Source organism: Colias croceus, chromosome 27 (genome assembly GCF_905220415.1).
Source record: "Colias croceus chromosome 27, ilColCroc2.1".
NCBI lineage: Eukaryota > Metazoa > Arthropoda > Insecta > Lepidoptera > Pieridae > Colias > Colias croceus.
In genome coordinates, this window is record NC_059563.1 from 5,538,141 (window position 1) to 5,553,037 (window position 14,897).

Here is a 14,897-nt window from a genome sequence, read left to right on the forward strand (position 1 = left end):
TGATGATAGATCCTATATTCGTCATAATTTTTTTTTAAATATTTGTTTATTTCATCATCATGTTAATATCGATTAAATTGATACCTGCTTAAATATGATACAGTGCCCAGAAAAGCTTCATTTGATCTTATAATTGTTGCATCGAATATGGAAAGCCTTGTTAGTACCTATTGTGTTTATACACTAGCCTTTAATAATGTTGACCTGTTTAGATTAATTATTGTATGTATTGTTAATTTGCAATAATATTATAAAAGAATTGATATGATAAAAAATTGTATTTTGGTTAAAATTCAAAAACTACCTAGTTAATTAACATTGAAAATATACTTTGTATACCTCTTGATTGGACTGCATTTTATAGTTGTGATTTTAAAACTCGTAAATTAAAAGGATATATGTACATTAAGTAGGTAATATTGAATTGTTCTTCTCAAATGAAACATCAATACCTACTCAATACACAATGTTTTATTTTTCATTTACACAACAAAATTCTATTAAGTTAACTTATTTATATAAATTATGTATGCTATTCAATGTACATATTACTTTTATTAATATATTGCATCACCTTTCAGAAAACCACGCTACTCCCAAGACAAATATGAGTCATTTTCGGAGATCTCAAATTCGCCTCAACACCCGGCACCAGAAGAAATGCCGCGAATCAAGCACGAGGCCATAGACAAACCGCTCGATTTAAAAACAAAACCGGACCCGCCGGAACGGCCAGAGACAACAGACAAGTGCAACCAGACCATAGACACGGAGAAGAAGCTGGAAATCAAGATCGACGCTAACAGCATCCTGCCAGATGATAATTTTAATGACGACAAAATGTTCATGAATTCTCTATTGCCACTATTTAAAAAAATGGATGATGACACCCGGTTGTTGTGTCGTATTGAAGTGTTGAAGATAATAAGATACGCGTTGCAGGGGAACAAATGTTTTGAAGCGTTGAAAATGGCGGAAGACAGCTTTTTCAAGAATCGTATTAGTGGGATACTGTCGAAGGAGGAAGTGATAAATAAAACAGAGTCGACGTTGTCTATGACAACGCGCTCGGCGGATGGCAGCCGACCGGTTAGAAAACGGCGGGTAAGTGTAAAAAAAAACGTTGTGTGGTTTTATGAAACCACGGTAAAAGTGAAACTTACGATTACAAATACGATAATTATCGTACGTCACGCGACATGCGCTACACAGACCAAAAAGTTTGAGACGATGTAATAAAAGTTTCACTTTAAAAATTAAAAAAAAAAATGTTTTTAGAACAGAAACTTTTTTAGGCGCGTTGAGAGTAAAATTTCAAGGTCGCGTCATGGAGTAAGGCGACGACTACCAAAGTCGTCACCTTCTTGAATCTTGCTAAAGAAGTTTCATTTCTGACACGTATGCTCGGCACACACGCTCCTTATTAACACGCTTTTATTAGCTTCACCTTTATGTTTGTATGTAACCGACTTCTTTAGACTCGATTTTGACTTCATACGGCCAGATTTAATTCAAACTTTGTACACTTATCAAAGATCGGTTACAATACAATAATTTCATTAGATTATCGTGTTCAAGTTTTATTTTTTGTCTTATATACTACTAGCTTACCGCCCGCGGCTTCGCCCACTTTGTCTAAAACCTAATAAATTATATACTAAAACATTCCTTTTGAATCACTTTATCGATTAAAAAAAAACGCATCAAAATCCGCTGCGTAGTTTTAAAGATTTAAGCATACAAAGGGACATAGGGACAGAGAAAGCGACTTTGTTTTATACTATTAGTGATATTTATTAATTTAAACATTACACACATAAAATAGTAACTAACTTCAAGCTATTATTAAACTTAAATATAAATTGCCACTGAAATATGACATTTTTGATTTTACGATGCACACATAAGGCAAAAAACTGTTCAATATTCATCGTACAAATTTTGCTAGAAACTTAATTAAAAGGTGAGCAACGTAAAGGAAATATGCTTTATTAAAATCACGTGAAAACACATATTAGTTTGTAGAAAATTTTACAATTTTTTCTTTTCATTATGAAATAATTTTTAAACTTACAGGAGAAACTAATTATATTTTATGTCTAAACACTTGTCGCGTACAAAAAAGATAAAGACATTACTTGGTTAAAAATTAAAATGGTTTTTACGGTATAGGGGGCGTCCATAAAATACGTGAGTGGTTTTAGGGGGGAGGGGGTTGAGTCAAATCTCATCTAACCTTACGTTAGGGAGAGGGGGTCTTGGCAAATATTTCGGAAAATCGAATCTCGAAAAAAAAACACCTCACGTAATTTATGGACGCCCCCTCAAAGGATTAATAAAATCGGTCGAGAGTAGGTATTATTAAAATCGTGACAGACAAACATATTATATTCAATTGTTTCCTCTTATATCTATACATATATAATAAATCTGTAGAAGGGTCAATTCTGTACATTGAAAATATTGAAAAAATAAATAGCAGGGGGTGTTACTGGATCGATACCAAACCCAAATATGTGATTAAAAAAATTTTTGTCTGTCTGTATGTGAAGGCATCACGTGAAAACTAGCGGTTCGATTTCGATGAAACTTGGTATAATTATACCTTATTATCCTGGGCGTAAAATAGGATACTTTTTATCCTGGAAAAATACGTAGAAAAAAATTAATCTTAATTTTTCAGTTTTATCCATAGACGTTGTTCCGTAGAACCGCGAACACACGTTGCGTATTATTATAGGCCTAGCCGTATTTGGGAATTGGGTCCAACAGATATTTATAAGATTTTATTGTCAGAGGTACCTACTCAAAATGGAGAAATAAACCATCCACGCGAAGACCGACATCCGCGCGGACGGAGTCGCGGGCGGAAGCTAGTCTACAATAAATTAGATTTACATATGCTATAAAATAGATGGTATATTTTTATTATATTTTTGCAGCTACGTTCACCATCACCTCTTCCAATGCCGCCGAAACGTAGAGGCCCCGGACGTCCAAGAAAAGTGAGTTGGATAAAGAAATAGAAATTTTTGAGGTTATGAGTATACAAACATTTATACAGACATTCTTGATGGGAAACTTTTTGTATTGTAATAAATGACAAGTAAATAACTTTTGACACTAGGTACTTTAAAGTTTTAAATTACTATTGAGTAAGTATGTAGTTAGAGTAAATATATTATTTGTTTAAATCAAAGAAAAGGTGTATTTATAATATGTTAAACGCAGTCAGGTAAAAAAAGTCATCAAAAAATTTATTGAAAAAAAAATTTTTTTATATTAATAACTCGGGCCCCGGAAGAATAGAAAATCTATTGTGTCGTGGACCGATCGGGCCGCTTGGGGCTCAATGAGTTAACCAAAATTTTTACATTCCAGATCCGTCCACCGCCTTCCGACTCTGAGGAAGATCGTCCCAAGAAACAGAAGAGCTTCCCAAAGCTAAAAGTTTCACCAATTGAAGTCAATCTCACGCCCGAGGAAGATTCCTTGAGCAAAGCTACAAGTGTTGCTCAATTGTCTACTCCGTTGTTTATGAAGGTAAGTTTTACTCAAACTCAAACTCAAATGCGTACTCAAACTTTAGATTCAATCGTTATTAAAAATTCAATGTTCCCGTGAGATTTTCAAATTAAAATCAGTCAATTAAGTCGATTGAAAATCCAACATATTTTTTAATACTAGCTGCGTCCCGCGGTTTTACCCGCGTTGCTTCGCTCTTGTTGGCCTTAGCGTGATGATATAAGCCTATAGCCTTCCTCGATAAATGGGCTATCTAACACCGAAATAATTTTTCAAATCGGACCAGTAGTTCTTGAGATTAGTGCGTTCAAACAAACAAACTCTTCAGCTTTATAATATTAGTATAGATTACTAGTAAAATTGTAATATCACAGGTTCGACAGTTCACCTGCAACATACATATTGAAATATATGCCAAAACACCAAAATAATAATCTCTTTTCAAGTTCATACTAACAATTATAAATTTTTATTAACCTTTCACTGATTAGGAAGTTCACGGTATAAAAAATTAAGTAATATGTTTGTTAAAACGAGCTTTACGTGGAAATTTTCAAGATTAGAATCTAAATAGTTGTTTTTATTATACAAGAATATATTATTTATATCATAATAATTATACACAAATAATTTTACACGTCTGATATCTTTCCCATCACGTTATTTTTAAATATTCGCAGTACATATTTAAAATTTAAATCATAAATAAGTAATTCATAATTATATTAATATTATGTCAATTCTATTTTTTTCAGATGTATAATTTGGAGCGCTCCAAGCCAGCAACTAACATGCAAGTGTCAGTCAAAACTGAGCCAATCGACTATCCCGAGGCAAACTATCTAATTTAAATTATTTATCTGTGCACACATTTAGAAAATAAACATTGTCTATGTCAACTTCTATGTATTTATGGTTAATTCTATATTATTTATGATTGGTTAGAAATAATTGTCTATGTCATGTCATATTATATTTTATATGTTTTTTCCTTCTTGTAGAAGAATTATTTTTTGTTGCTGTTTTAATTTTATAGTTACACATTTTAAATGTCGTGTTGAATTCAAAATTATATGTTGATGTGTAGAAAAAATATGTGTTGTAGTAAAATCATGATAAGTGTTTCGCGCAAAAATTAGAATTTAAAATGGCGGCCGTTAACGGTGTATAAAAAAGCGGGAAAATTGCAAGAATATTAAGAATGTAGCCGCATTTTTTAATTCTAATTTCTTTTAGTAGTGACAATTCTATGCATATTTATAATTAATACGGGTCTATCAAATGTATAAGGAACGAATTTATCAAATATTCAATAAAATATCTATTATAAATAAATTATGTCTTGTGTATGTAGCCACTTTTTATTGTCTTGACAATTAATTTACGTGTTTATGAGTGCTCCTCTTTAGTTTATTAGTTACAGGATGATTGTGATATTTTTTTAGGTTATTCTAGGTATTATTTATAATTTTAAATGCTTGTAAAATCTATGTGTAAACGAATATTTGGTGTTGTGTGATTCATTAACTATTAAATAGTAAAACTGTTGTCTAAACAAAAAGCATTTCTAGTTTAACTAAGTTTAAGTTAGTTAGGAATTAATAAATAAAAATATAATGTAGAAAAAAGTACAGCGAGGGAAATGGAAGTATTTTTGGCGGTTTTACAGTATTTGATATATTTCGTAGAAAATATTTAAATAGAGACCAATACGGCGGACCTAAACGGTAAAAATTATAATATAAAAGATTTTTACATGAAAATTCGAGTTTTTGAAAATGGGAAATGTGATCTCTTGGTGTGAAGCTGTACTTTATATCTGAAATATTGATGTTTTTACGATACAGTACATTCCAAAATGTAAGAAATTTTATCTGTCTTACAAGTATGTTATATGTAAATGAATGTGATTTTATTAAATAAACGAATAAAATGAAACATCTCTTTTATTTCCTACTTCCTTTTTTTACAATAGTACCTATGCATAATTTTTTTGTTACCTAATCTACAATAGGTACATCTACACTGTATCAAACGAAAAAACTCAAAATCGATTTCATAAATTATTTCACTATATTTCATTTTTCATGATGCAGGTGTCTTAAACGTTCTCAAATTTCTCAGTTTAGTCTCTAGTAGATATTTAAGCGCGTCACACACGGTGAAGATACTAATATAAAATATTATATATATATCTTAAGGTATCCGGTATCAGCGTTCTGACCATCATTTTTCTTTTTGTCATTGCGTACTAAGACCCCTGTAGAACCGCCATCCTGTTGACCCGAAACACTGACACAAAATTTGGGAATCTTAACATAAAATATTATAGTATCTTCACCGTGTGTGACGCCGGATGCGCTTTAGCAACATACGTAATTACCAGCCTACTTGGGACTTCATAAATCTTGTAAATAAATTGTTAGAATACATAATTAAAAATGAACACCGACCCTGCGTGATCAAATGAAAACTAGTCCGCTTAGGCCTTAGCAGTTGGTCGTTTACCTCATTGAACCATGGAACAATTCATCAACCTCTTACCAAGTCATTTTACAAATTCTTGACGAACTACCGAATACCGATAGCTACTGTAGAAAAATCTATTTCTTGCAAAGCGCAAGATTTTGCTAGCCTGCTTCAAATCTCAAAAGAACAAGAGATTATCCGTTATTCCTAAATCCTGTTCAATATTATATACTAGCTATTCTAAATATTATACACAAAACAAATGTAAGTTAAAAATTTAGAATGAAATGAGGAATTTTGATACCTACGTAAATCAAACACAACACATTTACTCTACATTCTCAACACAATACTCTATAATATTCCTGTGAACTACCTACTATTATTTCTTTTAAACATCGTCGAAGAATGATAGGCACACTGCCCTGCATAACGCTTGCAAATTGCGTTCGTAGTTGCGTTGTGATCAGGGGGGGCACACTCAAAACTGTCATGTAAACGCATAGACGACAGCGACGCGGGCGATGAGTGGTATAACTAAAATTAAAAAAAAAAGCCGCCATCTTGTAATGATGTGCGACTGTCATTGTCAACCATAGTTTTCAACTTTCGGACGGACGTTGATGCGATTTCGAGGTTATCTCATTTGTTTTTGTTAAATATATCTGGTTATCTTTTAAGTTTTTGTTTTGGTTAAGTTTTGTTTTGTTATTTTGTTACTTGTTTTATTGTTGTTAACTGTTGTGAACGTTGTGATCATGAGTTTTCAACGGAGGAGAAAACACGCTAGAAGCACAGACTCTAGAAGCTTAGAACTTTTTAAAAACTTGAGAATCCTGCCTCTTGCATGTATTTATATCAAGGAAATTTGTATTTTCATAAAAAAACATCCTCAATATTTTAAAACTAATAAAGAAATTGGAAAATTAACAAGATATCCAAACAATTTGTTTTTACCGAGGCCTAAATTAACTTTGTACAAAAAAAATGTTCCTTATATAGGTATTCAGATATTTAATAAAATCCCAAAAGACTTGCAAGGGGTTCCTCTTCCAGGATTTAAAAATAAATTAAATAAATACTTATTAGAGAATTGTTTTTACAACCTAAATGAATTTCTGTATGATATGAAAAATGTCTAAATAATATAAAATAATGATATTGATATTAATTGATTGACTGTATGACTAATGATTTATGTATAACCTAATTTTAAGTGACAATACTCCTGACTCGTATTTTTACTATAAATATCTAATCATTTTCATTCATTATGTCAATTAATAATAATTATTGTATGCTATGTAGTTATAGTAAAAACTAAGGTAAAAACATGAATGTTCCTTAATTCTGATCTTAATATCTTTGTATGTAGATACCATGTTTTTATGCAATAAATGATTTATTTATTTATTTAGAACAAAAGCTTTAGTTATTTCAGTGACTGCACTGAAATAACTAAAGCTTTTGGTTTTAGCAGATTTTAGAGGTTTTAGCAATTGTATAGTATATAAATCTCAATTTCAATTTAATAAACGTGAATACCGCTAAAGAAATTGTTTTTTATTCTCACCCCTGGTTGCCCTCATTACTTATTTATTATTTACTCAACTTACAAGGCAACTTATGGAGTGAGAGTATGTTTACAAAAATATTACTAACGCCACAAAAAGAGTGTTGTCACGAAAACGACGCTTTTCTTGGTGTTAGTAATATTTTTGTAAATATACTTTCGCTCCATATCTGGTGCTAAATGTCGATATGCATACTGCATAGCTATATATATATATACCCCTTTAAAGCATTAGTTATCCTACAAAGTTGCAGATGGCAGCACGTTCCATACATGCACTTATTACCACAGAGTAGCCACTCTATCTCAGTTATACATCCTTCCTCTATGGTTGTGATTCTCTCAGCTCGACTCGGCTCCGATTCATTTCATTGAAGATGTTCCTCAAAAATTACGCATGCCTTTACCATAGATCACTTTACCATCACTTTACCATGCCTTTACCATAGTTACTATTTAGTTTTTTTAGTACAAACAATGGACCGCACTCGGGACTTGGCAGTACGTCTCGCGTGTGGATGAGTTTTCTGAATTCTGCAGTATCAGTAGTATGAGACTCCTCTGATTTTCTATATTGGAATTGTGCCGTGTGCGTCAGAATAAAGGTGAGTGGAGACAGATAAAATTGTAGGTATGAAAATTAGGCAAATGGCAGTGTGTGATGCGGCGTGCCAGATATGTTTTTTTTTTGTGAATAGGGAAGCGCTTGACCACAATCTCGTCTTATGTACATGTCTTTGGCCGATTGATGATGGTCAAAATCTTTTGAAATTACTAAATATGTTGACGAGTGGATATTGATATTCCGATTTTATGGCATCATTTCATTGTATAAATTTAAAACTACATAAGGACTGCGTACGTTGTATATAATGTGTTATTTCCATTATTCTTTATTGCATGGTTTTTATCAATATTTTCGATTGCTATTAGAGAAATGCACTTCGAAGTTTTCTAACGACTCCTTTCGGTATAACTGGGCCACGAAATCAATGTTGTTAATTAATTAGTTTTAGTTGTGTGTGTAACGCTAATTTTTTACAAACTTTCTTCAGCAGTTTTTTAGTGTGTAATGTAATCTAATTTTGTGTGCAATTCAAAATGTAGTTTATAAGAACTTCAAAAAATAAGTTTGCTGGTAGGGTAACTTTTCCTCAGTGTGAATAAATAAAACAATAAAATCATTCTTATCATATATTCTTCATCAGAACTTAACCTAACTTATACTAACATATCTAGGCACTTAACAACTTAAATTGGTCACATGTATAAAACAGTCACCTGTACATGAAAAAATAGACTTTCTGAATTCATTATACATATTATGTATTGTATTTTTCATTTAAAATATACAATGCGGACTTTTTAGCACAAATGCTAATCATTTTATAAAGATTGTGAAATTTTTAAAGGGAAAAAGTCTTAGCCCGCCAAGGCAAAAGACGCAGGTTCGAATTCTGCCTCGTGATTGTGATTTTTACATTCGTAAAAAAAATTAGGAAGCATTTGTATGCTTACTCAATATCAAGTTTTAAATGTTTTCAACAATCTGACACAAACAACGGAGGTCACAGAAAAATTAAAACTATATAAAATTTTATTTCGCAGCCCTAAATATGCCTACAACAACAGCATGATCTCTCTCGTAGGGCTCCAAAGTTAGTTGTTCTTGTGGTTTTAACTTTTCCGCTGCTAATCTTTTCACCTCTGCTGCGAATACTGCCTCAGGTTGTGCCGTTGAATCTATGCAAGATGCCTGAAAATAGTTTTTTTGTGGTTAATTTTAATAAAATAAGGGATTTTATTATTAATTTGGGCGTCAACTCAGTGAGAGAGTTCAATTTTCAACATGAAATATTTAGCACTTTTTAATCATCACGGTCAAGGTTTTTGTGGGGATGTTTCTAATATAGAGTTAAGTCAGTGTTTTTAATATAAAGTTAATCAGTAATTAGTTTATTTTTGTTATAATTAATTTTCAGATAAAATCAGGTTAGTAACAAGTTTAAAAATCAAGTTTATGCCATAAAAAAACATGTTCCAATGAAAAAAAATATTTTTCTTCTAGTTATATCTGTTATAAATTGGTCAAATTATAATAAAATACTATAAATTGTAGATTCTAGCTCGCATAGTTATACTTGCATTTTATTCACATAAGAAACAGCATAAAATCCATTCCACAGTATTTAAAATATAACAAACATCCACCTTCACAAAAGACAAACATTTACCACAAAACAATTTAAACACAGTCTAACTTTAAACAAGGGATCTGTCACTACAATAGTTGACTATATGAAATACGACAAAACCAGATTAAAGAGAACCCGCGCTTAAAGTTAAACCCTGTCTATAGTTTTTTGTGGTAAGACAGTTTCCAACAAAAATACTAAAACCTCACCTTAATAGAAATAACAAAATGTCCGCCATTCTTGAGGAAATGCTGTGCGTTCAAACTGACGATTCTTGCTTGATCTGGCTGAGCTACATCAGCAAATATGACATCCACCATGCCGACCAACATTCTGAAAAAAAAATTATTTATATTTAGTATGTGTTTCATATTATTTTAGTTTTATTTAATTTTGAAGTGGCATCAGAGAGAGAGTTCAAATTTGTATCAACATGATAGATTTAGTTCATAGGTTCTTCATCATTTTGAAATTATATCAATTACTAGCTGCTCCGCGCGGTTTCACTCCCGTGGCTCCGCTCCTGTTGGTCTTAGCGTGATGATATATAGCCTATCGCCTTCCTCGATAAATGAGCTATCTAACACCGAAAGAATTTTTCAAATCGGACCAGTAGTTCCCGAGATTAGCGCGTTCAAAAAAACTCTTCGGCTTTATAATATTGGTATAGATTTTAAAAATAATTTTAAAAACATTTTCTAATTTCATGAATTATTGTGTACTACGATCAAATCTTTTTATGTAAATTTTGATGAAAACGTCCGAACAATTTATCTCAAGTTATAACTTGTTTTACTTTAAAATTTTAGTTAGAAAGCTACCTATAGGCTTATATATAGAAAATATATGTTTTTTTTTTTTTGCTTGTTTCACCCACACAATATTCATAATTATAAACTAATTATAATCATAAATAATTATATGTTCTTACCTATATTTAAGAGGATGTCTAGCATCTTCGATAATTGGAATAATATTAGTTCTCTTTTTAGCTACATTTATTAAATCTCTTCCCGATCTGTGCGAAAACTCCACAGCGTACACCAGTCCTTCCTGTTAAACAAATAATTTATTTATTTTTCATATTTTAGAGAGTTTGTTTGTCTGTATGTTTGTTTGTCACTCAGTATAGTGGGTAGTGATATGCATAGTCATCACGATTAGGTCGGACGCATGTTTTCATCATCGAAATTATGAAGACAATAAATTTTATAATATTCAATTCTTGCTTTAGAAAATTGAAGTAAGTTTTTGAGGCTTACTTGAGTATTTGTTCATCAACCATGTGTCATTGTAAAATATAAAAATGTAGCGTTAGATTTTTAAGAGAAGTTAGTAATTTGGAATTTTTTCTCAATAACTAACATTATAATATTACTAGCTGTGCCCTGCGGTTTTACCAGCAGTGCTACATTCCTTTTGGTCTTAGCGTGATGATAAATAGCCTATAGCCTTCCTCGATAAATGGGCTAACTAACACTGAAACAATTTTTCAAATCGGACCAGTAGTTCCTGAGATTAGCGCGTTCAAACAAACAAACTCTTCAGCTTTATAATATTAAGTATAGATAAGAATGCTATCAATTCATATATTTCGTTATACATTAGTATAAATAAACTCACTGGTCCAACAATATCGGATACATGACTAACTGTAGTTCCGCTAGCAGCCCCGAGATACAACACTCGCTTCCCCGGCATTATGTGTATTCCATCTACTCCACCCATGATGGCCGCAGCCAATTTGGAACGGAACGGGTTCCACACTCTGTATTCCACCTTTTCACCGTTCTCCTGGAATCGTGGAACAGTTTAGAATGTGTTGGAATGTGGAAGGTTCGGTTGGGTTTTAGTGGGTATCGTCAGAAGTGGGTATGTGGATCTGGTCTTCATGGATAGGTCCAGATTAGAGGGACCACAATCATCATTTAGAAGTTACATTTTACTTATGAACTTGTTTAGAATTATAAAATCTTAAATATTTATTCAGTTATAACTTTATTTACAATTATTTCAGTCATTGAGATATTTTTAAAGAATATAAATGCTTAAAAGAACATTGCATTTCAATTGGTAAAACTATATTTTGACGATTGAATGCTTCTAGAAGTCTTAGGGCCGATTTTTCAATGCTCGGATAAAACTTATTCGTCAAATAATGTATAAAACCACCAATTTAAAAACGTATTCTAATTGCCCGTATTTGACAGTTTACGTGACATTTTAATATTATCGTGTAGTACTTTATTGGATGGATAAGTTTTATCCAAGCATTGAAAAATCGGCCCTTATTGAAGTTTAATGTCTAGTTAAAGAAATGCCTAAATTACTAGTTTTCTAAGAAGTGTTTTAAAAACAATGATTTGCAAAATAGTTCTAACTTAAAAAAATATGTATGTTTGTATTACATGTTTATGCATATCAATTTCAAAATAATATCACACAAAAAATCTATTAACACACAGTACAATATATAAAATTTGTACATTTACCATATAAAAAAACTACTTCCAAGTTAAACCTCTACGTCTACGGACTTAACTTATGTAACTTAACATAACTTAATTCTTACCTCAACAGATATTCTCTTTTCTCCATACACTTCGCTACCGGGCACCAAGTTTTTAGTTACAAGCGCATCTTCCTTACCACGCGCTACGAAAACACCCGCATGTCTGAAAAAAAAAAGATTTTTTGTATTAAAAAGACGATTATTGATTAATTATTATTGTTTTAATGTGTTGTGTGATCAGTAAATAAAGTTGGCTTCAAGCGTTCGCTTTCAGAAGAACGAAAGTTATTTGGGTAGCATCATTTCAACTTTTAAAAGAATATACTACATTTTTATTACTTTGGAATAAAATATAGTAGTTATAGGTCCAGTTGTTCTTGAGATTGACATGTTCAAACAGACAAACTCTACAGCTTTACATTAGATTTATATTACTTGCATAGAATACAGAAAAAAATGCAACAAAACTTAAAATGAAACAGTTTTATTATTATTTCACATGCTTTCAACAGTTTTTGAGTCATATGACTGAATATATAAATTTAATGAAATTACATACCTATGGGGTTCGACAAAAACTTGCTTGCCACCCTTGAAGCCCCCGCGGGCACCACCACGACCCCCGCCTCGGCCACCACCCCCACGCCCTTAAAATAATACATTTAATTACATTTTCCATACAAATTATAGTTTATTTATTATAATGAGTGATGCAGTCAGAAGTGGGTATGTGGTATCATAGTCTTCATGAATAGGTCGAGATTAGAGGGACCAGTTTATCATCATTTTAATTTAAAAATTTAATTGTGTGGTACTTGGCCAGAGATAATGGATCATTTAAAATTGATTTTTATTTAGTAACTCAGCCCCCGGAATCACAGACACAATAGAAAATCTATTGTGTCGTGGACTGATCGGGCCGCTGGGGGCTCAATGGGTTAGAATTCAGTAATTAGAACGTGTCTAAATAAAAGAAATAAATTGACTGTTAAGAGAACAAGCAATTATTATTAATTGTTTATATCAATAATTTATATTAACCCGGCGAGAGTGTGGCAGGGTATCTCATACCCACCATGTTACTCATTTGCTTATATTTTTTGTTTATGACCTTCAAAGTTCTTGTCGTCTTGAGTAGCTGGAATGAAAGAGATGCGGGTGGGGATAGTGGAGTGATCGTAGTGACGCGGCAGCGTACAGTCGAGTACCACATCTGCAAACTTCGTTTGGGCATGTGATACCCTGCCACATAGTTAATGCATATATTTAATGACAAAAACTATCCTGCTATTTTAGCTTATTTTTAAATTAAAAATATAGATTTTAATTAAAAATAGACTTTGAACGTGATGAAAGCCGACATCGGTCCATGTTGGAAGATGCATTAGCAAATACTTCCGATGAGGCGAGCTCTGAAGAAGAATCTGACCATTGCAGTGAACATGATCTACAATCTGACACTGAGCAAGAAATTTCTGATCGCGATGAAGCTGAGACAAATGAAAATAGTGCCGATTCCGAAGACCTTGAAAATAATATTCCGCTGTCTGTTTTGAGAAAACGCCGCCGTTCAACACATCAAGTCAATGCACCGCAATACAAGTCAAAGGATGGTCAAAAATGGCTGAAATAGCTGCTGTCAATGCAAACATAATTTTTCGTGAAAATACGGACCAAAACACCAAACGAACAGATTTCATCCGTAACTTAGGCCTGGCTTTAGTTTACGAACATCTCAAATTGCGAAGAGACAAAACGAATATCCAAACATATTTACGTCAGAGGATCTCTTCCCAGATCAACGAACCACTTTCATCAACTCAAAATGTTCCTGGTCGATACGTTAGATGCGGAGATTATCCAAATAAAAAAGACCGGAAGACAAAACACGCATGTGCCAGCTGTGGAAAGGCTATTTGTATGGAGCATGCAAAATTTTTTTTAGCAAAAACTGTATTGATTTGAACTCCAGTTCCTAAGATGTTCCTAAAATTATTTGTTTTATTTTTTTAGTTTATATTGTTACTTGTTTCAAGTTCTATGATAATTTTAAGTTAGTTTTCATAAAACTTGTGTAGTTTCTTTTTTTCATAGTTTTTTTGAAAGGGTATATTTTTTTGTTTAAAATTCATAGATATTTGATTAAGGTTGAATAAAAAATAAAAATTATTAAAAAGGCTGAAATATTTTGTTTTCACTGTTTTATTATATAGTCGTTTTATAATAATAAATAATTCAGACAATGATTTTTCATAAGAATCAAGTTTTACAGCCAAATTTATATACGGGTATTTAATACCCTGCCACATACTACTTGTTACATTTTTTCACCACACTCTCGCCGGGTTAACTTTTCTTTAACAATCCACTGTTTTAATATTAAATAATAAGATATCATTGAAATAGTAACTTAAACTGCGGCAATAGTTGAACAGTCTTAGAGCCATAACTGAAAATTGATATAACCAAATGACTTAGAAAGAAAGAAGAAAAAATAATAATTTCTACTTACAACCTAACATCTATCAACAAATTAACAATTTTAAATTTAAATCCATTCAAAGCACCACACAGCCTAAATTCCTAATTATTTCACTCTATACAAACTTTTCACTACCTATAT

General features: G+C 31.9%; 2 protein-coding genes across 3 annotated transcripts in view; one reads left to right on the plus strand and one right to left on the minus strand.

Annotated features, from left to right (window-relative positions):
- The window catches only part of LOC123703723, a 46,812-nt gene extending 41,349 nt beyond the window's left edge, over positions 1-5,463 (plus strand). For both annotated transcript variants that reach the window (XM_045651818.1, XM_045651819.1), the window contains exons 3-6: positions 582-1,104; positions 2,943-3,005; positions 3,382-3,543; positions 4,281-5,463. In XM_045651818.1, coding sequence (XP_045507774.1) covers positions 582-1,104; positions 2,943-3,005; positions 3,382-3,543; positions 4,281-4,376 — 844 coding nt within the window. In that variant the 3' untranslated portion in view covers positions 4,377-5,463. The remainder of the gene's footprint in view (positions 1-581; positions 1,105-2,942; positions 3,006-3,381; positions 3,544-4,280) is intronic.
- Positions 5,464-8,748: 3,285 nt separating this feature from the next.
- LOC123703685 (rRNA 2'-O-methyltransferase fibrillarin-like) lies at positions 8,749-13,508 on the minus strand. The gene is made up of 7 exons (XM_045651765.1): positions 13,316-13,508; positions 12,834-12,921; positions 12,335-12,437; positions 11,386-11,556; positions 10,694-10,815; positions 9,972-10,095; positions 8,749-9,323 (listed from the first exon to the last, which is right to left on the minus strand). Exons 1-7 carry the CDS (start codon positions 13,506-13,508, stop codon positions 9,165-9,167), a joined length of 960 nt encoding a protein of 319 aa, XP_045507721.1. The 3' UTR covers positions 8,749-9,164.
- Between the last annotated feature and the right edge of the window lie 1,389 nt (positions 13,509-14,897).